Source organism: Micropterus dolomieu, linkage group LG01, assembly GCF_021292245.1.
Source record: "Micropterus dolomieu isolate WLL.071019.BEF.003 ecotype Adirondacks linkage group LG01, ASM2129224v1, whole genome shotgun sequence".
NCBI classification, from domain to species: Eukaryota; Metazoa; Chordata; class Actinopteri; order Centrarchiformes; family Centrarchidae; genus Micropterus; species Micropterus dolomieu.
The window spans coordinates 47,726,495-47,750,554 of NC_060150.1; the positions used below are offsets into that span (position 1 = coordinate 47,726,495).

Consider the following 24,060-nt stretch of genomic DNA (forward strand, 5'->3'; position numbering starts at 1 on the left):
TAGCTTCATTACACTGGCTCCCAGTATGTTTTAGAATTGACTTTAAAATTCTATTGATCACTTTTAAAGCTCTTCATGGCCTCTCGCCTTGTTATATTTCTGACCTTTTAGTCCCATACGCACCAGCACGTACCTTGAGATCCTCGGGCAGAGGTCTGTTGTCTGTTCCAGAGTCTCGACTGAAAACTAAAGGGGACAGAGCGTTTGCTGTCAGGGCCCCGAGGCTCTGGAACAGCCTGCCCGAGGAAATCAGGTCGGCTGAGTCAGTGAACTCTTTTAAGTCCCTTCTTAAAACATACTTTTATAGGAGAGCTTTTCCCGATCTTATTTGACTTTATTTTATCCCTTTTATTTTATTCTATTTTACTAATTTTATATTAAATTTTCATGCTCTTATCTTTTTTTGTATTATTCTTTACACTTGTTAAAGCACTTTGTAACTTGTTTTTGTTTTGAAAAAGTGCTCTACAAAAATAAGGATTATGTAACCATGGCAACTGACCTTGCTCTGTGTTTCATTATCCCATCAAAGGGACACTCCTGGTCTCACCTAAGTGTGACATAATCCAGGACAGCCGAACTTTCAATAACCAAAGACTGCAGTCTCCAAAGACTCAAAGCATTTAATTAAGTTTAATTAAATCTTTAGTTACTTGATTATCTTTGCCTCTATTTGAGTAGTTATGTTAACATGTTGTTGCTATCTGTTGTTGTTAGTGCTGAAAAGAATCTAAATAAGTTACTTTTGCAGTGTTTTTATTTTCAGCAAGACACTCCTTCATCTAATGTGATCAATGCTTGTTCATAATACTTTCCTACAAAATTCCTTTAGAAACCAAACAACTAATTGATTGTGAAAACAGACTAATCATTAGCTGCAGCCCGTGATTTATACTTTTGGGTCTACGTGCGTAGCCATGCATTTATACTTGTACGTCAGTGCCTGCGTCATTCTGCAATTACACCGCCAAACGCTAGTTGGCGGTAGCGCTACAGCGTCCACTGTGTTGACTTTTGTCGGCCGAGCAGGCTAACTTCCGGTGTAGCCCTCCGCTAACTTGAATGGGGGTAAAATTATATATGTGCCGCCGTTGTAGACTTTTCAAATGTTGTCGACCGAATGGGGATCACAGTCTGACAGTGAAACGAGTCATTTCGCTCGGGTTATGGTGCTCAGATGTATTGATCCCGCTGTGTGCTCAGAGGCATTGCGAGGCCAATCATAGTTCTTACGTCCCGTGTCGCCCCGACATGTAGTTACTTTTTTGAGGAGGTGCACGTCACCTTTAGAGACGTCAGAGTCGCATGAACACTCACCGCATGAACACCGTCCAGACCGAGGTCGCGTTTTAATAAATCCGACCTGGTTCTGATTTGGACCACACATGAAAGGGAAAAAAAATATTAAAAAAAAATATCAGCTGTGTCAGTTTGTCTTGCAGTCTGAACGCAGGACAAGTTTACTGTGAGCAAAGAAAAGGAGAAGCAACAAGCAGATGCAGAAAAGGAGCTGCGGGGAGGATTTATTGGAGATGGATAAATCGAGCTGAACAGAAGCCCTGAAGGATGGAGCAGATATTAAAACATGTCAGAGCACAAGGGAGTATATCAAAGATATAAAAGAAAGTTACTGTAGACCACACTGGGAGAAACACAAAATGAGCATGGTTATTTAACTTTCACTGCAGTGCACCTTCCGACCAGTAGGTGGTGAGCTGATGACGGCAGCAGATCTAACCTCTTAGGTTTATTTCAAAGCGTTTAGCAGTAATTCTAAAAAAGCCTTGAAACAACTACATGTATTTCCTCAGATGTTCCTGTTAAACATCGTGTTTGAAGTTGTATCCCAGTGGTTCCTTTTTTCTTTTTCCATGTTGGGAAGCTAAATCAGAGGGTTTTAATTTGTCCAACAACTTTGGCTAAACTTATAACTTTCCCCTCAGTCTCAGCTGTACTTTTAGCAAATATTATCCTGCTGAACGCGCTGAACTAAAATGGCGAAGACGGTAAATTATACCTTCTTAACCTCAACACGTTAGCATTGTCATTGTGAGCACGTTAGCATGACAAGCGCTACCATTTTAACTCATTTTAAACAAGCATGGTGTACAACAACACGTCCTCGTACCTGAACGACAAAACGGCTCAATTGACCCTTCGCTAAGCCACGCCCCCCTTAGTTACTGTTGCTAAGTCCGACAAACTGTCTGACCTGTCAGACTGCCGCTGTCTGTCGCTGCACTCCCCGGAGAAATACTGTTTAACTTTGGGAGGAAAAGCGATCTCAGAAAGAAGCAGACAGTTTTGCAGTTGCATTGTGTATTTGAAGGTTGTATTCAGGCTGTCAAACTGACGTGGAACAAAAAACGATAGAAGCTACAGCCTACCGATCAGAGTAAAAGTGAACCACGCGACCACGTGATCAACACTGTTCCTGTTGGGGCTGGGCGGTATGTCGGGATATGAGGTATACCGATATATAACTTCAAAAGATATATGAAATTAGACAATACCGTTTATACCGATATATAGCTACCACGTTGGATTTGTTTTGATAGGCTGCGCTATCTCTGGATATTATCTGCACCGGAAAACGGAGGACGGCCAAACTGAGTCGAGTAGAGCTGGTACTGATGACGGAAAAACGACACGAGAAGCGGGGAACGCTGACGAGTTTGCAGCGGAGGTACGTCGGGTGAATTAAAACGCTGAAATAAGAAACGAGCTAAGTTACTACTCCCCCAGCCCGCTTAGCAGAAAATACCGATAGATACAGCTGGGTAGGTTTCTGCTCTCTATCATTAAAAATGTTACATCCAGTAGGAAGTGAGCTAAATAACGAGGAACGATCCACAGCCGACATTTCACTGGATTTGTGTTTTTAAAGAGAATCAATCGCGCTTCTTCTTTCAACCTGTCTGGTTATGACTGTAATCATTACAAGTGTCCCAGGAACAGCGTTTGACCATATCTTGGAAAAATACAGCAAAAGAAATCTAGAAAACGGCTCTGAGGTCAAAAGTGTGGGACCTCAGTTAGAGGGTGTCCTATACTGCGCTGTGATTGGCCAGCCGCGTGGCTTAGCGAAGGGTCAATTGTAAAGTGTTGCCAAACGACATGTACTGCCGACCGTCTTCCAGTGATAAACTTTAGCAGAAGGAGGTGCTCAGCTCTGCCGCAGGGCTTAAACCTCAGGTGTGTTGGAGAGAGACGGGCGGAGGACGAGAGGACGAAAGAGGAGAAGGAAGAAGCAGGCTGTCAGAAGTAGGTCATTTCTCTGCGTAGGAACAAAACAACATCAAATAAACCGATCCTGTGTCTCTCCCTCTCTCTGGTTCGTCATCGGTGTCCTCCTCGCGTCTCTTCCTCCCACCTGTGTGTGTGCGTGTGGTAGAAAGCTGTCCAAGTCATCACGCTATGACAAAAGCTTCTGATTAATAAGTTAACAGGCAAAATCTCTCCTCCATCTCCCCTCGTCTCCTCCCTTTCCCCTCTCGTTTCCCAAAGATCATAGAGGTGAATTCCCTCTGAGGTTTGAGGAGTTTAAAATGATCTCCACTCTGTTGTCGCGGCAGACGTTTTAAGGTTTCAGACTCGGGAGAATCCGATTTTAAAGCCGAAGACGTCAAGATAATCCAGATTTTTAGTCCCTAGTTTGGGTCAAACTTTTTAAAAACACAGAAGCCTACATTTCCCATAATGCATCTCAACTGTTTTGCATGTATAGACTGTAGAAAAGAAGTGGGCGGAGTCACCGTGATGTCACTGTGATTGTGGACTACTGATGGTACTGAAGCCTCGAGTTTTTGGCATTTTGGCCGTCGCCACCTTGTTCTTCTGGAACCACACGTGACCATAGTAGGAGGAGACGGTGGCGCTAGCTAGCTTGGTTAGCAAGGTTAACTGTGATATTAGCTGGGATGCTAATTTTGGCTAGCGACAAACGGGCTCAAAACAACATGTACATACTGGAAAAAATTAACAGCCGACTCCTGATAAGCTTTTTCAGCGGCGCTGGTTAAATGTACAACAACAGCCCCGCCCTAAAGCCTCCCCTGCTTCCTGGTCTCTGTTCCTCTAAATGGGACCATAATTTACTAAATGAACATCACGCTGTGTTGAGGAAGACTTGAAACTAGCGACTGAGACCAGAAACTCATCAGGAAAGTGTTTACTGAGGGAATAAATCAGCTGAGAAGTAGAAACATTTTCTCATAGACTTCTATACAATCACACTTCTTTCTGCAGCCGCTGGAGTCGCCCCCTGCTGGCTGCTGGAGAGGACGCAGGTTTAAGGGGATTCAGCACTGGCTTCAGTTTTCAGACCTGGAGGTTCCTTACTTGGTTTCATTAGACCCTTCCTGCCCAGTACAAGTTCGTCCAACTCCACACCCTCAGTTTGTACCGCAGACAGTCTTTAATTTGTGGTCGCCAAGCGAAGATAACCTACCTAAAAGGTGACACTATAATGTATTTGTGTTTATTAATAACTCCTCCTGTGGACACCCGTAAGAGGAGGCAGCTAAAAACACATAATAATGACAGTACAGTACAAAAACAGTTGTTTTAATATAAAATGTTGCTTGATAGTAGTAGTTATAATTAAATGCTGAACATTAATAATCACTTAATGTGTTTTATAAAAACAGACGTTCATTTCCACACATTAATAAATGACCTTTTGTGAAACCTCGAGTCATTCTGTTGCTCTCCCTCCATCATGCGTGACTTCCTGTCCGGAGGAGACATTAAGCTGCTGGACAGGCGGCTGGCGGTCACCTCCTTCCTGCCTGTTGATCATTTTCAGCTCCGTCTAATCTCTTTGTTGTTCTTTTGTTTCGCTCGTTAGTGGCCGCGGCTCGTTAGGCTGAGGGGTTTGTGTGACTCGGCCCTGCTGAGCTTCAGACCGAAAGGACGACAAGATGGACGATTGTCTCCTCCAGCTGCTCACAAGTCGTCCTCCTTCGTTTCCCGCGGTGTCGAGCAGTTTTCCTGCCTTCTGTCCTTCTCTACCTCCTTTCCTCGTGTCCTTCGTTTCTTTAATCAGTCCTTTCCATCTCTGATGACCTGTCCTTCCTTGTTTACACCCTCCTTTATGTTCTTCATCACTCCTGTCCTCCTCCCTCTGCTCTAAGCCTTTCTTCCTCGTTTACTTACATTTCCTTCCTCTCACCTTCTGTCCTATCCTTCTTCCTTCCCGCTCTCCACTAGTCCTTCGTTGTTTCACATCTTTCTTATTTCCCCTTTTTCTCCTCCCTCTTTCTTTCACAGCTTCCTTCCATCCATGACTTTGCTTTTTCATGCCTCCTGTCCATCCTTGTTTACTACCTTGTGTTCTTCCATCCTTGCATCTTTTACTTCTGCCCGTTAACTTTACTTCCTCGTCTTTAATCCTTTACTCCCCTAACTTTTCACTTATCACTCCTCTTATTTTATGTATTTATTCTTTTTTCTTCTTTAGAACTTCCTTCCTCAGTTTCATCCTTCCTTCCTTTTGTCTACTCCTTTATCCTTGTCACTTATTTCCTCCTCCCTTTCAATCCTTCACCCTCGTAGCTCGCTCTCCCCTTGTCCTCGCCACTCGTCCGTCATGTCCTCGTAGCGCTCCTGGTGTTTAACCACGGCATGTAAATCAGATCCATCACACTTTTATTGTTTCCGTCTTAAATCCTAAATGAGCTGGAGACACCACGGAGGAAGATGAATGGCTCTGCCGGGCAGCGCTGTAACTTCCCAAGGTCGATGTTGTAGTTTCCCCACATCGGACGAGCTGCCAGCTGTAATGACGCCCGAGTCCATCCAGACAAAAAGAGCTGAAAATTAAACCAATGATCATTTTCACTTCAGCGGCTCCTGCCAGGAAATACTTCAGTGTTTCCAATTTGTCTGCTTTGATTTACTTCCTCATCTGTAGTTTATTATTCTGGACTTCGCCGTGAAACTGAAAACAGCGAGCATCCGGTGCTGTGAGTGTTGGAGGTTACCGAGGTCCGCTTTGACAGATTTCCAACACCCACGTTTAGATCTGACACCAGCTGAACATTACAATAACAATTTAACCACGAGGGAATCCGTCAGGTGTTCAGAGCTCGAGTCTGCAGACGTCCGTGGAAGTTTCCTGGAAGGGATCCTGTGATCTGGTTCTGTAGCTTCTGCGTCACCGAGCCTCAGGAACCACGTGTTGTTTCTCTCTTCTCTACTTTTTTTAGTACCAGCTGTTTCTGTGTTATACTGTTTTCTAGCGCTCGACCGATACAGATTCCTGCAGAGTACGATCTTATCTGCAGCCAGTAACGTGTTGGTTTAGATGGAAGTTTTATTAGTCAGTGACACAGAAACAAACATTGGGTTCTGCTGTAGGTTTCACAACGTGACTGGTGTTAAAAGGCACAGCGGGGTAGTGACGTCATTCAGCTGCATTATTCTCTACAGCAGAGGTCTGCATCAGAGGTCTGGATCCCGACATCCTGCGGACTTGTTTTTTTTTCCTCCGCACGTGCTCACAATAAAGCGTGTGTGCGCGCGTCCCGGCGTTTGATCCTATGGACGCTTATTTTCACTTCCAATCGCACTTTGACTGGCGGCTTTTCTCAGAGGTGTGTCGAGCAAGCCAGAGACCCTTTCCAATGTCCTTCAGAACCTTTCAAAGTAAAAGCTCTCGATAAATGCAACATTGCTGCAAAAAACATTCTTGTGCTTTTATTTTGTAGGCACAATCCCTTAAGAGGAAGTGATTATGTGAGTAGCTGTCATGACTGAGATCTATTTCAGCACCAGCCGCTATCAGTTCATTGTTTATTTTTTACTGATATAAAAGCAGATATTATTGCTGGCGGGCCACTTCTGGCCCGCGGGCCGCCTATTGCCAACCACTGCTCTACAGTATAACTATTAGGGCCGGGCAACAAAACAATAATGATAATTATCGCAATATAATTTACCTCCAATATAAGAATAAATATTTGGTTTAATTCATTAGAATCACGAACAGATTAGCACTTAACGTTTCTATTAAAATATTAATTTTTTTGAGGAAAAGGGGCTGAAAAAGGATTTACTAGTCCATATTTGTTGAAAAGATTTTTATCATAATAGTTTTGAATGTTCTGCCTCAGATGAAGCGATCCCCTGTTTGGCCTCATGTGTTTGTGACGTTCTGACCATAAAGAAAAGTTAAACCACACGATTAACCATCTGGTTTCTTCAGTTTTCACTCAGAATCAGCCTTTAAACTTGAGAGAAACTCGAGTAAATTAGTAAATAAGCTTTCCTGTTGTTATAGAGACGGATTCGAGGAGCTTCAGTGTTTCTGTTGAAAGAACATTTTACTGTTGAGCTCAGAGAAAAGACAAAGCTGCTGTACAAAGATCCCGCGCATCATTAAAGTAGTCTGAATATCCAACATGTTCTCACTCCAGGGCTTCAACATCTGTATTTGATGCACAAGGTCCGTGTGAAACGCCCTCTGAGGATGTGGTTAACGTTTAGGGACCAGAACTACTTGCCAACTCCGGGTTAATCCGATGATTGATGTGTGGTGGAAATGTGTTGAGAAACCGGTCCGGTCCAGCTGGTTCGGACCGTTGGGGTCCAGTCTGCAGACTCGTTTGTGACCTGTTGCAGTCTGAACGTGTATCCTCCCCAGTTGGTTTTTATGTTGTTGGTTTTTTTTACGCCGCTACCTTGAGGTTTGTTTTGATCTCATCTGCACTAATTTGTCGGTTTTCTCTTATTTTCTTAGCGTCCCTCCAGATGTTGTTGAGGTTTCTGTGGTTTAACTTTGTGTTTGGTTTGTTGTTGTTTGTCTTTATAAAGCCCTCGGAGGCCTTTTGTGTCTCGACTGCACATATTTGTTGTTTTTATTATCTTCTGTCTTCGCTATTGTTTTCATTTTTCACCGTGGATGAACTGAATTAAACTAAAGTGTGTGTGTGTGTGTTTTGCAGGACCTATGCACTGCGGCGGGTGCGTGATGCCTTCAGGGCCAACGGGAAAGTAGAGGATCCAAAAACTATAGTGAGACTGATGGCGGAGGGACAGGAGACACTGGCACTGATCCAGAGACAGGTGAGACACACACACACACACACACACACACACACACACTCCCTCAGGTTGACTAGTATGCAGATGAACACCTGTCTGCTGACTGACCACCTGTCGCACGCACACACACACAAACACACGTCCTCGTTAACGTGGCAACTCCGGGTTAATCACCTCACTGTTGGTCACTTTGTTCCCATAATGCATCAGCAGCGTCTCAGCCAATCCCAGCCGAGGGTTCTCAGTCTCCCTGTCTGCCTGTTACTTACTGCCTTTCATCTGCGCACACACACACACACACACACACACACACACACACACACACACACACACACACACACACACACACACACACTCTCTGTTGCCCGTCAGAGCTTTTGCTGCATTCATATTTTTACAAATGAATTTCACGTTGTAGAGACTCGCGCTCTACACTTTAATGATGTCATTTCCACGCTGCTGACGACGTCTGCGAGCCGGAGACAGAGGACTGTTACTGTTGAACGCTAAAAGTAGTATAAATAACTTAAAAGTCCAAGTCAGGAGGTGTTTGGGGTGGACGAGTGGGTCAGAAACCAGACGGTCAACCAGGAGGCTGCTGTTCATTTCCTCTGTGAAACAAAAAATCAGTACTAATTCTTTTTAGTGGTGTTACGTAAGTAACGCTGCTTAACTTACGTGTAACTTAAGTCACCGGTTCTCAAACATCAAGGCCCCCTAAACCCACACAAATTAGACCACAGGCAAGATTTGATAAGGTTTTTTTTCCCAGGGTCCCCGTCTTTAAGATCTTTTATTACAGAAAGTGAAGGAAACCTCTGACCAATAAAGTCATACCATCATGAAATTATAGTGAAAATAAATAATTCCCCTTTTTGCAGGTCAATTCCTAGTTTTCAGTCGCGTGACATGAGCGGTGACCTGTGGGGGGGGGCAAAACAACAGAGGCTCACACCGCCACTCTCCCGCAGAGACGCCGCAACAGCAGTCAGATTTTATTTATTTGGATCAGCTTTCAACTCAAGAAAAAGAAAGATATGAACACAAACTGCAAGTGTTGGGCAAATCTGATCCGTATAACGTTACAGCGCCAAAACCCTCCAGCTCCCTGCCGCCGCTCGACTGCGGTAATATTTACGTTCACCTTGTGGGGAATCCCTCACCTCACACAGCCGGGTTGGCGGGCAGCGGAAAATAACGTCCAAGGGAGCGTTTTCCTTGGACTGTGACGAGACGTGAAAACTATGAATACTATCACTAATGTCTACCTAGGTCCGGGGGCGGTCTGCCTCGAGTGACTCACAGAAGACGGTTTTATTGTCTCAGGGCAGCAGAACAGCAGAGACGGCGCTGTAATGTACAAAAGCATGAAAATAAAAACGGAGCTCTTTAAATAATAAAAGGAAATAAAACTTTGGCTCAGTGCTTCTTCAAGTTGAGGAGTATGAACTTGACCAAATGTCGTCTTAATTTGAAGCACAACCACACGTTGCGTATTTATTGTTGCTAACTTGGACGAGGCTGAAGTCTACGCATCGCCTGTGGACCAACAACGAATTCTCTCCGCCTGCAGACGTGAAATGTGGCTTTAAATGTGTGCAGTTCATGTCTGAGAGGCTGCGGCGTCCGCCGTGTTATCCGCTCTGCATCTCGCCCACACTGACTCACGGATTAAATGCATCAGACGAGGAATATGCACCTCGTTACAACTCTGCTGCGATACTACAGGCTTCTGGGAAAATCCATATCACAGGCATGCTTCATGGGGAAGAGGCTGCTTGTGTTTGCTGCTCTCTGGCTTCAGGTTTCCTCCCCAGCGTACAGATCTATACAGTGAGCTATAGGAGAGGTGGGGGAGGCGGAGGCAGTTTGGTGCGCTGTAAATAAAACATCTTGCATCCAGTGACGCTGAGGAATAAACAAACACTTGAAACAGACACACGCACTCACTGAGGGTCTGTCGGTGAAGCAAAAGTAGAGATCAGTGAGGAGCAAGAAACGTCGGTACAGACGGTCATTTAGTGTCTCTGGTACGTAGTCGGACAGTTTAATGTCCCGCTCAGCACGAACGCTGTTTGCGTTTGAGATGCTTCTTTATTAAAAATATTTGTCTTATCAGCCTTAAAAATCCAAACCCCACTGGCTCTAGTTTTTTACAGTACGGTGTTACAAGTGATAAAATCAGAGTGGATCTGAGGCTGTGATAATATTTTATATCAAAAATAACCAGAGGTTTGAAGTTGCGAATTCCTGAAGGATCATAGTTTGGTTTCAGGTGGAGGCGCTGGCGATCATGGTGTCTTTGTTCAGAGGCTCAGGGCCGTCCCGCTGTCCAATCGTCAGGCGCTCTCGCCGACCTTCTGAGCGCTTTATGCTGCGGATGTCAAGATACCAGAAAGGAAGATACTAGTGAAATCCCATGATTCTCAATACCCAATTCAAGACCGCAGGAAAAAACCAAAACAATAAATCCCATCATGTACTTAAATAAAAACTTTACAAAGAACAAAGCTGTGAGAGGACGTCCAGGACAGATGGGAGGTGGTTTGATGTTTGATGCTATTGACATTAAAATTACTACCATGCAATGTGCATATTTGACTTTTCCTTACAAGCTCACAGGTGTGAAATGTTTAAGGGTGGTCTCTATATTATCTATATTGGCAGTGGTTTCAGGTTTTTGTTGTTAAACATAAGCGGTTATTGATGATTGAAAAGGATCGTATCGTAAAGACGGCCCCTGACTCCTCCTACTGTAACAGGAGCGTTGGACAGACATTCAGTTCTTTGAGCTGTAAAACTCCATCTTTGGGGATTTTCAGGTGATCAAGTGTCCTAAATTAGCCCTCTGACAGATCCCCAAACTGTGAGAAACCGAGGCTTTGACACGGAGCTGTCGGAGCCGCTAAAACCATAAAATTTGAAAAATAACCAGATTTTCCAAACACGACTTGTTACTGAAGTATCGGTTCTCGTGACGTCCCTACTTTATGAACACTTTCTGTAAGTCCGCATCACTGCAGGCTTTGCCTGAGGGAATTATTAGAGATGGACCGAATGAAAATAGCAAAGAAATAGCACTTTCAGTGCTCGGCCTAATAAGTCAAAAGACGGGATAAATTTCACCGATCAATTACGTTGTCCAGTTTGCAGACGCTGTTCTGCTGAAGTGTCTCCCAGCACATCCGCTCGTCTGTGAGAAGGTGATTAAGCTAGCCGCACCTACATTTGGAGTGCACATGTATTCAGGTCTTTACGGTAAGTGAAAGGGCCCAGAGTGAGCTGACAGGCAGGTTAGTCAGTTTGTCTCTTTAGTATGAAGAGAGGCTGTGAAGTCTTCATGTTACGCCGGACCAGAACCACATACAACATTATTTATCAAACCGTGTCGGACTGGATGGATTTAGCACGAGGAGGAAACACATGTGACAACGTCCGGTTTTCAAAATAAGGCGTCTGTACAGGATGGAAATCAGATTAATTGGATTATATTCACAGAAAGTATAAAGTAAATTACATGTGGCCATTAAAAGGAAATGGACACATGTAATTTACTTTACCGGACCCTCTCGGGCCCCGGACCCCCCCACCGTAGTCTCTCCACATCCTGAGGAAAAAGCAAATTTTGACTATTTAATTTATGCAGTGGTGAAAAAAAGGCAAAACAAATGGAAAAAATGTGAATGTACTTGTTTGTCTTTATCAAATTTTTTGGCTTCGGCTAAGAATTTCCATTTCGGTGCATCGATAGGAATTACCCAGAGTTCATAGCATTGAGACGTTAAGCCTGATAGTATGATACTGATAAAGCCTTAGGAGACGTACTGGCGACTGACGTCAGTGGCTACGGGGTTTAGCTCCCTCGTCGGCGTGTCCGCCTCCCGTACCGGAGGTCGCGTTCTCGTGACCAGTCGCATGTTGTCTTTTTAATCTTCTTCTCAGCTTCGTTTGTTGACTCCATCTTCTCAGCGCTACTGCGGGACCCGCACTATATTTTTTAACCGCCCGCAGTTAAAACCGCCTGCTCTCGCGCGATTTGTGTTTGGGCCCCGCGGGATCCCAAAGCAGCTCTCTAGACTGGGATTCGCCTCTGTTGCCTCCTGGTCGATGACCTTTGACCTTTTCTAGTGTTGCTTCCCTCACAGGGGTCTCTATCTCCCCACAAAACACGACTGCTGTGGAAATCAGCTTCTTAGTTCTCATCTGATAAACTGGACCAGACCAGACCAGATGTGGATCCCGGGTCACAGCCGCCTTCGTCTTTTATCTCCGTTCTTTGTGCATGAATTTATCTGCCGCGAGTGTGTTTCCATCTCTACGGGCTTAAAAAGTTTATTCTTAAGTGTGTGTTTAAGTGGATATTTCTGTGTGTGTCTTTGTAAGTTAGTTAGGGAGTAAAGATGATGGATTGCAGCTGCAGAGCCGCCTCTGTTTGAAGAGGAGAAACTAAACCACCATGTTCTGTTTAATAAGAGAGTCTGTGAGTGAGTGAGTGTTTTGTTTAAGTGAGTGTAAGAGAGTTTAAGACAGGGTTGCAATGGGAGAATGAGGGGAAAGAATTATTAAAAGAAGGTGGGAGAGAACGTAATAATGTCAGTGACGGAGTGAAAGAGGAGGAGCAGGAAACAAAGAGCTGGATTTTTGTCTGATGGATAGATGCGACTGCTCTCGGCGTGTTTACGGAGCGTGTCCCACTGCAGCTGGGTTTACTCTCCGCACACACTCTCTTTGTAGGAGTGTGTGTGTGTTGGCGGCGGCCTCTGAAGAGCCATTTCTCACCGATTACTGCTGCTTAATGTCACCGCGGTGTCACACAGCCTTCGGCCGTTTTGGCTCAATTGAGATTAAATGCCACATCGGGCGGTGAGTTATAGCTTCCAGGTTGGGGATGGGGGGGTGGGGGGACCGGCCCCTGTTATGGCTCTCGGGGGCCGGACAGAATCTCAGTCAGTCCGGCCTCCGAGCTCATTAAACACTGAGAGGATCTGTGCCGGCGGCTCGCAGCGCGGCGGGATGTACCTGCAGGTCAGTTTGGATGTAAATCCCTTATGTGGGCACTTTTTAAACTGTTTGAACAACAGAAGTTGGTTGGGGCGGCTGTGGCTCAGGAGGTAGAGCGGGTTGGCCGTTAATCGGAAGGTCGGCGGTTCAATCCCCAAATGATTAAATTTTTAATATTGACTTGTTGAAATTAACAAACACAACTTAAAACACATTTGATAGGACCGCAAAGGTGTGCACACCGACCCCTAAAGTTACCCATAACACCCTCCTCCGTGATGGTCTGCAAGGAAGCAAAATTTCTGCATAAGCGACAAAACTGCAGGCTTGAGTTTAGATAATGATCGCGGAGAAATTCCCACGATGCCTCACATGATTGCAGAACAGGAAGTTTTCTTTTTGTTTTTTTTTACTGGATTTTCCTTGTTCTCCCTAAAATGTCATTTTGACTCGTCGCTTGAAAAGTCCCTTTAGCAAAGAATAACGTAACCATAAAGAAACTAAATATGTTGTGGAACTATATTGGAATAAAGTTAAATGTATATATCTAATACAGTGTGAATATTTTCAAATAAAAAGACTTAATAAAAATAAAAAACATGAATTGTTTCTTTCAGCCATTTTTGACGGCCTAAAAGTTCTCAACAACTCTCCAAACTTTGCACACACATCAGAAATGGTGAAGATTTTCATGTCCTATGGGTCTCGAGTAGGGCTCCATAGCGCCCCCTACAAACTGTTCGACCCAGATGCACGAATGTTTTGTCGTGTTATCTCATCCAGATCAAGACGCAGAAAAAAGCCTTGCTCTAAATCCAACAGGAAGTCCTCCATTTTGATTTGAATGTGTAATTCAGCCCATTTTTTCACTTTTTAAAAGGTCCGTACTTTAACCAACTCCTCCTAGAGAACTTCAAGTTTTCACTGCGCGGTTTAAAGCTATTGACTTCTTTGTCCAAGGGCATGACCGCGGCGTGGCACCTTAAACGCATCTACATGCCAATAGGGCTGGGCGATGTGGGCAGAAATGTTATCACGGTAAAAACATTTCACATCATTCGATATCGATAATATCACGATAAATATGAAATTATCTAAGTTTAAAGGCTAATTTTTGCTCCTGATTGAGAATTGAAGAAACCAGATGGTTAATTATGTGGTTAAACTTTTCTTTTTGGTCAGAATGGGACAAACACTTGATGCCAAACAGCGGATCGCTTCACAAGTCTGAGGCAGAACAATCAAAACTGTGACGATAAAAATCTTTGTCACCAAATATGATCAGTAAATCTTTTTTCGGCCCACTTTCCTCAACAAAATAAATTTTTTAATAGACAAATTAAGCGCTAATCTGTTCGTGATTCAAATTAAATTCAAATTAAACCAAATATTTATTGACGATATATTGAACATTAATTATATTGTTATTGGGGAAAATTATATTGTGACAATTATCATTGTTTTATTGCCCAGCCCTAGATGTCATAGCGCCACCTACTGGCATCAGGAAGTAAGCTCTGCGGGACAATCATCATTTGATATACACGACCTTTTCACAGCGTGGTCCACACTTCATGTACTGGTACACGACATATATTTAGCAGGTGTTCTCCAGTGCCTGCTGCGTCTCCAAACCTCCAGCCGATACGACGCGGCGAGGGCCCGTCCAACTCTCTCAAACCCCTTCAATATTTAAATGTTGTTTTGTTTGTATACAAAGACAATAAAATGCTGAGTTTCTGCTCGAATTGTTGCATTTTGTCCATGAACTCTGGGGGGGAAACAGTTTAGTTTTCGTATAAACAGTGAAGAAGCAGGCAGCGGAGACACTGTCTTCAGATGGGAAAGCACTTACGCCGAGCTCATGTTTAGAGTTTATTCACAGACTTGTGTTAAAGAGAAACGAGGAGATCTCTGCTCTTCTTTTAATACACAGAAAATTAAATCCCAGAGTGCTGCAATATCTCTGCAGACCTTCAAATGAGAACGCGCGCTTCGTCCTGCGCGTCGTGTTTGTTGCAGTTTTACTGCTTTTGTGAATCATTTGATTTGGGTGCTTAAAAGAACATTTCCTCGGACGAATAAATAAAGTAAAAATAAGGTTTTATGGTAAACAGCTTGAGCTTTACACACTTCAAACGCACAGATATTTGTTATTACTGCATTTCGACGTCTGTAAACCTCATTACCTGAATCACCTGTAGCTTTAGCCAGAGGAAACATGAATAAATGTCTTTGCTCTCAGGATATTGTCTGACGCTTGTTGTTTTTGTTGTTACTCTTGTTTTAGCTGTATAGGAATGAGCTGTAATGATGAGTTGTTGTTGTTGTTTTTCCTCGGTGAAAAATGTTTCCTGCGGTCAGTCGGACACATAATCACTGAAACTGGATTATTCCTGCGGCTGAGTTTCACAACAGTGAAACAGCTCTCTTTGTCTGCGGTAATGAAGGTGTGTTTGCATGTTGACATTCGCAGTGTGTGTGTGTGTGTGGAAGGTTATTATGAACTTTCCTCTTCTCTGCAGGAGGGTAAACACACAGGTTGTTTTGTTCAGGTAATAGCAGCATGACTCTGATGGATCCTGTGTAGATATTTTTTTTTGTCAGTATCGATCAAGCAGGAACCTCCAGGTCTAAAAACTGAAGCCAGTGCTGAATCACCTCAAACCTGCGTCCTCTCTAGCAGCCAGCAGGGGGCGACTCCAGCGGCTGCAGAAAGAAGTGTGATTGTATAGAAGTCTGTGAGAAAATGTTTCTTCTTCTCAGCTGATTTATTCCCTCAGTAAACACTTTCCTGATGAGTTTATGGTCACTTCTCTTTCCAAAAAAACCAAGATGGCGACGGCCAAAATGCCAAACTAGAGGGTTTAAAAACGGCAGTCCGACAACCAACCGGTGAAGTCACGGCGGCTACGTCCACTTCTTTAAAAAGTCACTGTTTATAAAAAGCTAATCGTATAATGATACCGCTTCGCAGGGGTTTTCTGAGTCTGACGCTGTGGGCCTCCCCCTTCCAATAAAATGAAAGCACAAGAAAAATGATGCTGGAAATATTACTGGATTCTGTCATGATATTTATTTGTCTTACTTCCATTTGGGTGATAATCATGTCCTATGTTTTGGCAAACGAATTAGCTATCAGCAGCTCCTGTTAGCGGCGTCCCCATGGATCTATCACTGGATTACTGTGATACTGGAGAAAACTGAAAAACATGATTATTCTAAGGCAGGTTCTGCAGCTCTAAGGAGCGACTTTTGTCTGTGATTTCTAAACGGATTTATGGAGGTTCATTCCAGAGAGACATCAGAGATAACGATATCCTCAGAAAGTGCAAGTCACACTGAATCTACGTGCATCATGTCTGTGTTCGGATTCAGTTTCGGCTCTGAGAAGGTGTCAGACTTTGTGATCCTGATGTTTTACCTCACAGTTGTCAGTTATTGGGCAAAGTCCAAGCAATTACCTTTGCTATGAGTCACATCTACAGCATCCCAGAGGACGGGCGGCTGTTTTCTGCTCCCGCTTTGTAACCAAGACTTTAAGATGTGTCAGTCAAAAAGATGATTTCATACCGCCTTAAATAACTGCAAGTACGACCAAACTTCAAACGGGTACCGTGATTACTGACGCAGGACTGTGAAATCCTTTTCCGCCCGGTCTCCTTTCTGACGCAGTTGCAGCTCTGCTGCAGCTCAGTTTGGGGAAAACCAGAGATTTTGGGGAAGCCTGAACCAGACAGGAGATGAACTGAAAAGTAGGGCAACACCCTGCGTGAAATCCTGCATCACCTCACCATCTTCTCCTCTTCACCTCACCCTTCCCCTCCCCGCTTCATACTCTCCTGTCTCTTCTTGTCTCCCTTGCTCTTCCTCCTCCTTTCGATCTGTGAAAATCCCCCCGCCTTCCTCACTCCAAAAATCCAGCACCTTTTATTGCTGCTTTTACACCTCAATGCCCCACGGGTGCAGGTAGCTTTACCGAGCTTTAGACGCTTTCACACACGCACACACATACTGTATATGACTTCATACCGCTGAACAAACTCAGGTGGATAAAAGCAGGCAGGATTTTACTCCCTCTCCTCCTGCTCTTTCTCTGCCTCATAAAACATTAGACTCGGTGGAGGGGAAAGCACAGGCACAGCTGAAAATCTCACTCAATCCATTAGAGGAAAGCACAACTGTCATGGTTGATATGCACAAACACAGTATTAGTAATGGCATTATGTGAATGTTTTATAGGCTGGATTTAACATATATGTATATTCATGACGTCCTAACACAACAGTTGTGCAGTAAAACCTGCGTTCATTAAGGTTATAATCAGTTTTTGTTTGTCAGAGTCCTTTCTGAGGCTGTTGGTGTGTGTCACAATCAGGCGCTTGTTATGTAACAGTAGTGCATGTGAAAGAGAGCGGCACCTCCCTTACCTTTTACCTTATTTGTGAGGGCAGATACTGGTTTAATCGTGATAAACTCCACAGAGCGGAGAGTCCAAAGAACAAAATGCTCCAAAGCCTTTAGTCCCACAAGTGTGCTGAGAAAAATCCATAAAACCTCCGTCATTTATTTTTAAATTCTTGCCAGCGGTCTTTGCTTTTGTTTGTTTTGTGGATTTGTACAACACTTGGTATTGTTAGATTTTTTTTTTTTAATGAAGTTGCATCATTTATATTTTATTTATTTATACAGTTTAAAGATACAGGGACATTATTAATAGACGTTTCTATAAATTTGTTCCATTTTGAACTGCAGCACCTGGGAGGGGGTATCACAGCTACTAAAGACCTTTTTAACAACTTTAAACATACATTAAAACAGCAATACTGTACGTACACAAGAGCACACTACACAAGTACACATAAATAAAACAAAGCACGCTTCAGGTTATCTGAACAGGTTACGACGATGGTCACACACTAGCTTGGCTTTTAAATTAATTTTAAATGAATGATGTGTCAGGGTTTCAAGTGTTGGCAGTCCTCCTCACAGGTATTACACAATCCCCCCCTCGCCACAGACCTGCTGCGTCTATCATCAGTTGTCTTCTTTATTAAAGCACTAAAGGGGAGAGGGAGCCACGCCATGCAGAATATTACAGACACGCGTCTTTACATTTGATAAGCTCGTCCCAGCTCAGTAAAATATAATTTCTTAGGCACTAATGGTGGTGATGGGTGTTTGGCCTCCTTTCAAGCCACCTTGAGAGCCTGGTGGTACACTGACGGTAGAAGAGGCTTGCGCCCAGCTCGTCAGACGGTACAACAAATATGACATGATCGTAGCTTTGAAATATAGTGTTGCTGCCTTTTAGTAAAGTGAAGTAAACAGGTGACTTTACTACATTTGTTACCATCTTGATTTTGTTTTATGTGAAATCAGATGCCACTGTAGATATTTAGAAATCCCGAAGGTACAATTTTTAATACTGTGAAAAACAGACGCTCCTGTTTCTGGTGGATTGATCACACTTGCTCTTTGAACGCTTACTTTCATTTCGGATTTGCGTGGGTGGGTAAGTTTTCTCAGAAGATCTTTTGTCTAGTAACGTTAGTGGCACTTCACATCACCACTTTTAATGATCGCCACAGTCTGCATGTACTTTTCTCTTTTTAGAGCACAGCATGTGAAATTACTTTTCCGACTCGCTTTTTTCTCCAACTGTTGCTCATTTAGTCGTGTCGTAATGCATTTGTTTTGATTTTGCCGTAAACGCTATAAACACTATGCTGGTTAATTTAGAAACACTCAAGCCTGATACAATGCCTTCTATTACCGGCAGCTCAGCTTTTACAAAGATATCACCACATAGCCTATACCCTGGTGAAATGAAAACCCAGATAGTGCACAAGTGGAGATGACAGCTCACCATTCATCTTGACCCTCTGTGCTCTGCTTTCCAGATAGGATTGCAGCCATTTAATAGCATTAGGGGGAGAAGTTTAACATTGAAAGCTTCGGATGTAGATCCACTGCATCAAAGGCTTTCTTTCTTTATCTAATTTGTTCTCCATGAGAAAGCAGTTTTCCAAGAGAGACATGAGAACAGGAAACATTCATAGTCGGATAACGATTAAACCAACATGCACAAACAAAACGTCAGACAACCAACAATCTAGGGACAAAACATGCATAGTAAAAAGCAAAAGAGTTATAAAAACATCAGATATTAACGCTTTAAAGTATCTTAGGGGAATAAAGGACTCTAGCTCAAGGGCAGTTTGCAGTTCATCCCCTTTAAAAGGTTCATAATACTAGAAACTAGTTCTGCATCTGAAAAATCATCAAAAGCAGACTAAAGATGAGCAAGAGCCTGTGTAGGACTGGAACCAGGTGCATATAAAGCTGTATCATCTGCATAAAAATGGATGTTGAAGTACTTATTAGGAATGTTCGTTTATACGTAATGTGAATTGTAATGGGATGGCACAGTGGTCGCCTCAGTGAAAAGGTTCTAGGTTTGAACCCCAATGCCAGCTTCCTCCCACTGTCCATAGACATGCAGGTTAATAGGTTAATTGGTGCCCAATGTTAGCTGGAATTGGCTCCAGCCCCACCTGAGGCTCCCCATTACAACCCCATGGTTATTGTTAGAGGAACAGGGACTGTCCTCGTGTGCAGTAATCTGTCAAACTCCCATCTGCATCTACTGTTGGCCAGTTGACCAATCTGTGAAGCTAATCTACGATGCTATAACTTGGCAACCTAAGCTTATCTTTTCAGAAGAGACCATAATCGTGACTGTGATCAAGTGAGTTTAAGAACAGTTACTATTTTACTTTGGGTATGTCATTTTGGTCTTGTGCACAAAAAATGGGGTGCTTTAACAGAGTGAGGGGTGATTTCATTTCTGCACTGTCAACCAGTGCCTAATGAACACATAAAAAGTGGAATCCAAAATATTTCTTGACTGGCGGGAGAGTCCGAGTGCTGGACTCTATAACGTTAGATCTTTTTTATTCTTCTAACTCTTTTGGTCCTCCCATCATCACCAACCCCGCAAACTCTCCAAGTATTGATTTCTGACTTTTGAAGCCCTCAAAAATTCAAACTCTCATCCTGCGCTTCTCTCAGAAGCAGCCAACACGCAGAGCTGCCCAGTGCAGCTTTAAAAATAGCACATCAGAGTCAATTTTTCAGGGGGTCAAAAAAAACCAGAACAAACGATGAATCCTCTCTCTACAAGTCATTGCTGGCTTTAAACTACACTATGTCTTATTTGAAGACCTTTTGCTAATGCGGTTGTATGTTTAAGGATTGAATCACCTGTGGTTTGTAAAGTATTGACAGAGTGTTTTTTGTAAATGGATACAAAGGTTTTTGCTGGAAAATATGAAGCCGGTTTAAGAACAAGTCATTGTGTTACAGTACCACCATAAATCACTTAGAGCCTCTGTTTAGAAGAAAAAGAGATTTAAAAAACTCCTACCTCTTCTTCCTGGATCTTGTTCCATCATGGAGATAGACACTCTTGAAAAGAATGGAGATATTTTGTTCATTTATTGTGATATTGGTTCCTAAAATACTGAACTGTCCATTGTTGTTGATGAAAGAACTGAGGTTCATTGTGCTGTTTCACTCTTTGGAAGAGTTACACCAACACTGAAGACGGCAAAATGTTGAACCGGAATCAGTTCATTTCAACGGAACGTGGAAAATGTTTACTGTCAAATAATTTAAACCTGTGACTTCACAGCTAGGCGGTGCGTTGGTGCAGTGGTTAGTAGCAAGAAGGTCGTGGGTTTGAACCCCGGTTGCCCTGGCTTTCGGAGTTTGCATGTTCTCCGGGTGCTCCGGCTTCCTCCCACCGTCCAAAGACATGCCGCCTAGGTTGACTGGTGACCCTGAATTGTCCTTAGTGTGGTTTGTCTGTGTGTGGCCATGCGATGGACTGGCGGCCTGTCCAGGGTGTACCCCGCCTTTCGCCCCCGATGTCAGCCTCCCATGACCCCGTACGCAGGATAATCGGTTGACGATGGATTAAAATAATCGATAGCTGCAGCCCTAGCTGTAAACAGAGTCTCATCTAAATATCTGTCACGTGACATACGCGGTGACCTGGAGGACAAAACCGCAGACCAAGATAGTGGCTCACACTCGTAGAGACGCCACAAAAGCTGTTAAATTTTATTTGGATCACCTCTCAGCTCAAGAAAAAGATAGATATGGACACAAACTGCAAGTGTTGGCGCTTGCTGCTGTATTTCTGCCGTTAAAAAACACCAGGTCCCTGCCGGCGCTCGACTGCAGTGATGTTTACGTTCACCTCCTTGATTAGTGCATCGGAAAGTACAACAACCATCCAGCAGTTTGGCGACGCAAAAGTAACAAACTCAAAGTAGCTGTGTGTCACTTGCTTCCTGGTTGGCGTGCAACGGAAAAAAACGTCTTTTTTGCCCTCCAAGGGAGCGTTTGTCTGTGACGTCACGTGAAAACAATAATTTGAGCACCATGGGCCTTGAGAAACAGCATTCCGTTCATTTGTGTACTCGATATGTGGATGAATGACAACATAAAACTTGAACTAGCAGCTAAAAAGCGTCCTGCTCAGCTTCCAGACTGTAGTCTGAAGAGGAGATGTTAGCCAGCGCGAACCGCCTTCCCTTTTCCAACAGTTTAAAAACGACAGACTGAAACGTAGCGCTCATGTTTTCCTCTGCTCGCTTTCATCGTCATCTACTGCCAGCTGTCATAGCTAGCTAAGCGCTACTGTGCTGCACAGTGTGAATAACAGTGGCCCAATGGCCTGGGGCCAGTAAAAAGTAACGTCGGGACAGTTGAACCAGCAACTCACTGGCCCAATTGGGCCACTGCAAAAAAATTTATATTAATAAATAAATAATTAATTAATATAAAAAAAAACATCCTGCAGTTGTTGTGCAGATCTTGGCGCGCACTGTTGTCCAATCCAGAGTTGTAGTTACGTGATGAGAGGTTGTCAAATGTTACTTCTCTAATCTCAATCAAGCGGCAGCCTCAGGGTCTGAAAGTGAAACCATGCAGACGGAACTTAAACCTTCGTTCTCTCTAACGGCCAGCAGGGGGCGAGTCCGTTGGCAGCAGAAAGAAGTCCGGTTCCTCTAGAAATAAAATGTTTCTACTTCTCAGCTGATTTATTCCCTCAGTAAACACTTTCCTGATGAGTTTATGGTCTCAGTCGCTAGTTTCAAGTCTTCTTCAACACAGCATGATGTTCATTTAGTAAATTATGGTCCCAGTTGGAGGAACTGGAGGAAAACATTGCCATAGTAGCGACCTGTCAATCGCAAGGTAGTCCCGCCCAAAAGCCCCCCTACTTTTTGGTCTGTATTTAATAACAGATTTAAACATGTTAACAGTCTAACATAACCTATAAGTCTTTGGTTTTGTTAGGCTGATAAATAACTTTTGGAAGGAGGGCCAGTAAAAATTCTCTTCAGGCCAGTAAGTTTCAAACCAACCGGCCCAATGGGGCGAGTTGCAAAAAAGTTCATTGTTGAGCCCTGTTTGCGCAGTGGTTTTATTGTTCTTGTGTAAAGTTTAGTAGCGGCAGTCGTTCATTCAGCAGCTGCCGAACAAGGAGAACCACACGTCTGCGTTGTGTTCACCGCACAGACGGTTCGGAGCTGCACTTCCGAGTTCAAAATGACGTTATGAATTAACCTCTGCATCTAAAAATCAGTTATTTTCCCCAGCCCTAGTCAGTACACATCGTAAAACAACTAAGACATAAGTACATGTAACATCCAATAGATGTTATCAACACACAGTAAAGTTACCGTCAGATATGCAGAGCTCCCTGTGTCCGTCGGTCCTGTATTAGATCAACTAGGCCTACGGTTTGTTTAAAAACCCAACAGCTGACGGAACAAATGAACTCGGATATCTGTTTGGTTTGGCCCTCCACATACGGAAAAAAACTTCAACAAGCTAAAACACCAGATTGGTTCAGCAGCACATCCCATGAGCCCTACAGCCTTTGGCAGGTGATGTACTTATTAAACGCAGTCAAACTTAATCGTTTTGTCTTGATTATAAGCAGATTAAAAATGACTGCTGATTGTTATTTAAGAGGAAACGTTTTGAATATCTCTTTGCATTATTCAGTGTGTCGTTCTGACTCCTTGGTTTGCTTCAGGACGCTCAGTGATAACAGTTCTCCTGTCTGTGGAAGGAAGCTTGGCTGATAAAACTGGTTTGTCGCTAGAAAAATGAAGTATTGAGTGATTATATTTAGGATCGTGTGCTGCAGTCCCGGATCCACGGGTTTAAGAGCTACAGTATACGGCGTTTTCTCCTGCTGCTTCTTCTGTGGTGTTTTGTTTCTGGTGCTTTGTTTTGTTTGTTAGTTTTTCTTCTATTCTTAGAAGTCAGAGTCTGATGCAATGATAATACTCCATCCTCATGCACGCACACACAATCTCTGCATGATGAAATCCATTGGCTGAAGAAGGCAATGTGATGCAGGGACAGCAGTTACAAACGAGGGGAGGTAGAGGAGGAAGGCAGACAGACGATGAAGAGGAATCAGAGGGGAGGAGGTGGAAAATAAATGGCGGATAGAGGAACGACAAGCGAGGAGGTGGTGGAGGAGCAAGAACAAGATGGCAGGAGGGAGTAGGGACGCAACGGTTACAGATTATTGTCAGAGAAATAATCACGGTTATTGTATTAGGCCTACCTTTACTTGGGCGTGCAAAGCTGGGTGGTGATCCCGCAGGTGCTGCATCAAGTTTAATGTAGTTACTCGCTCCTTTAGCAGGAACCTTTTAACAGCAGGTTTTTGAACAGGTGATCTCTCGCCTCTTTAATAACGCCCTGGTCAGACTTGGTGTACCCGCTTCCATAGCGCCGACTTCAGCCGTTTCTTTGGTGGAAATAAAGCTTCACAGTTTGGTCCCCCTGCCAGAGTTTAGCCCGTGTGCAGTAGTAGCCTCCATGTCTCACCGCTCCGGTAATCGCTGCATCCCTAGAAGAAGTGGATTAAGGAGTCTTTTGTCATTGACTTTCATCTGACCAGTGTTCATTTTGGTG

At 43.6% G+C, this 24,060-nt stretch overlaps 1 protein-coding gene across 1 annotated transcript in view; it reads left to right on the plus strand.

The window, feature by feature from the left end:
• Window positions 1-24,060, plus strand: part of LOC123968545 (LYR motif-containing protein 4B) — a 44,988-nt gene that overhangs the window by 6,143 nt on the left and 14,785 nt on the right. Inside the window, exon 2 of the mRNA XM_046045382.1 lies at window positions 7,947-8,067. Coding sequence (XP_045901338.1) covers window positions 7,947-8,067 — 121 coding nt within the window. The remainder of the gene's footprint in view (window positions 1-7,946; window positions 8,068-24,060) is intronic.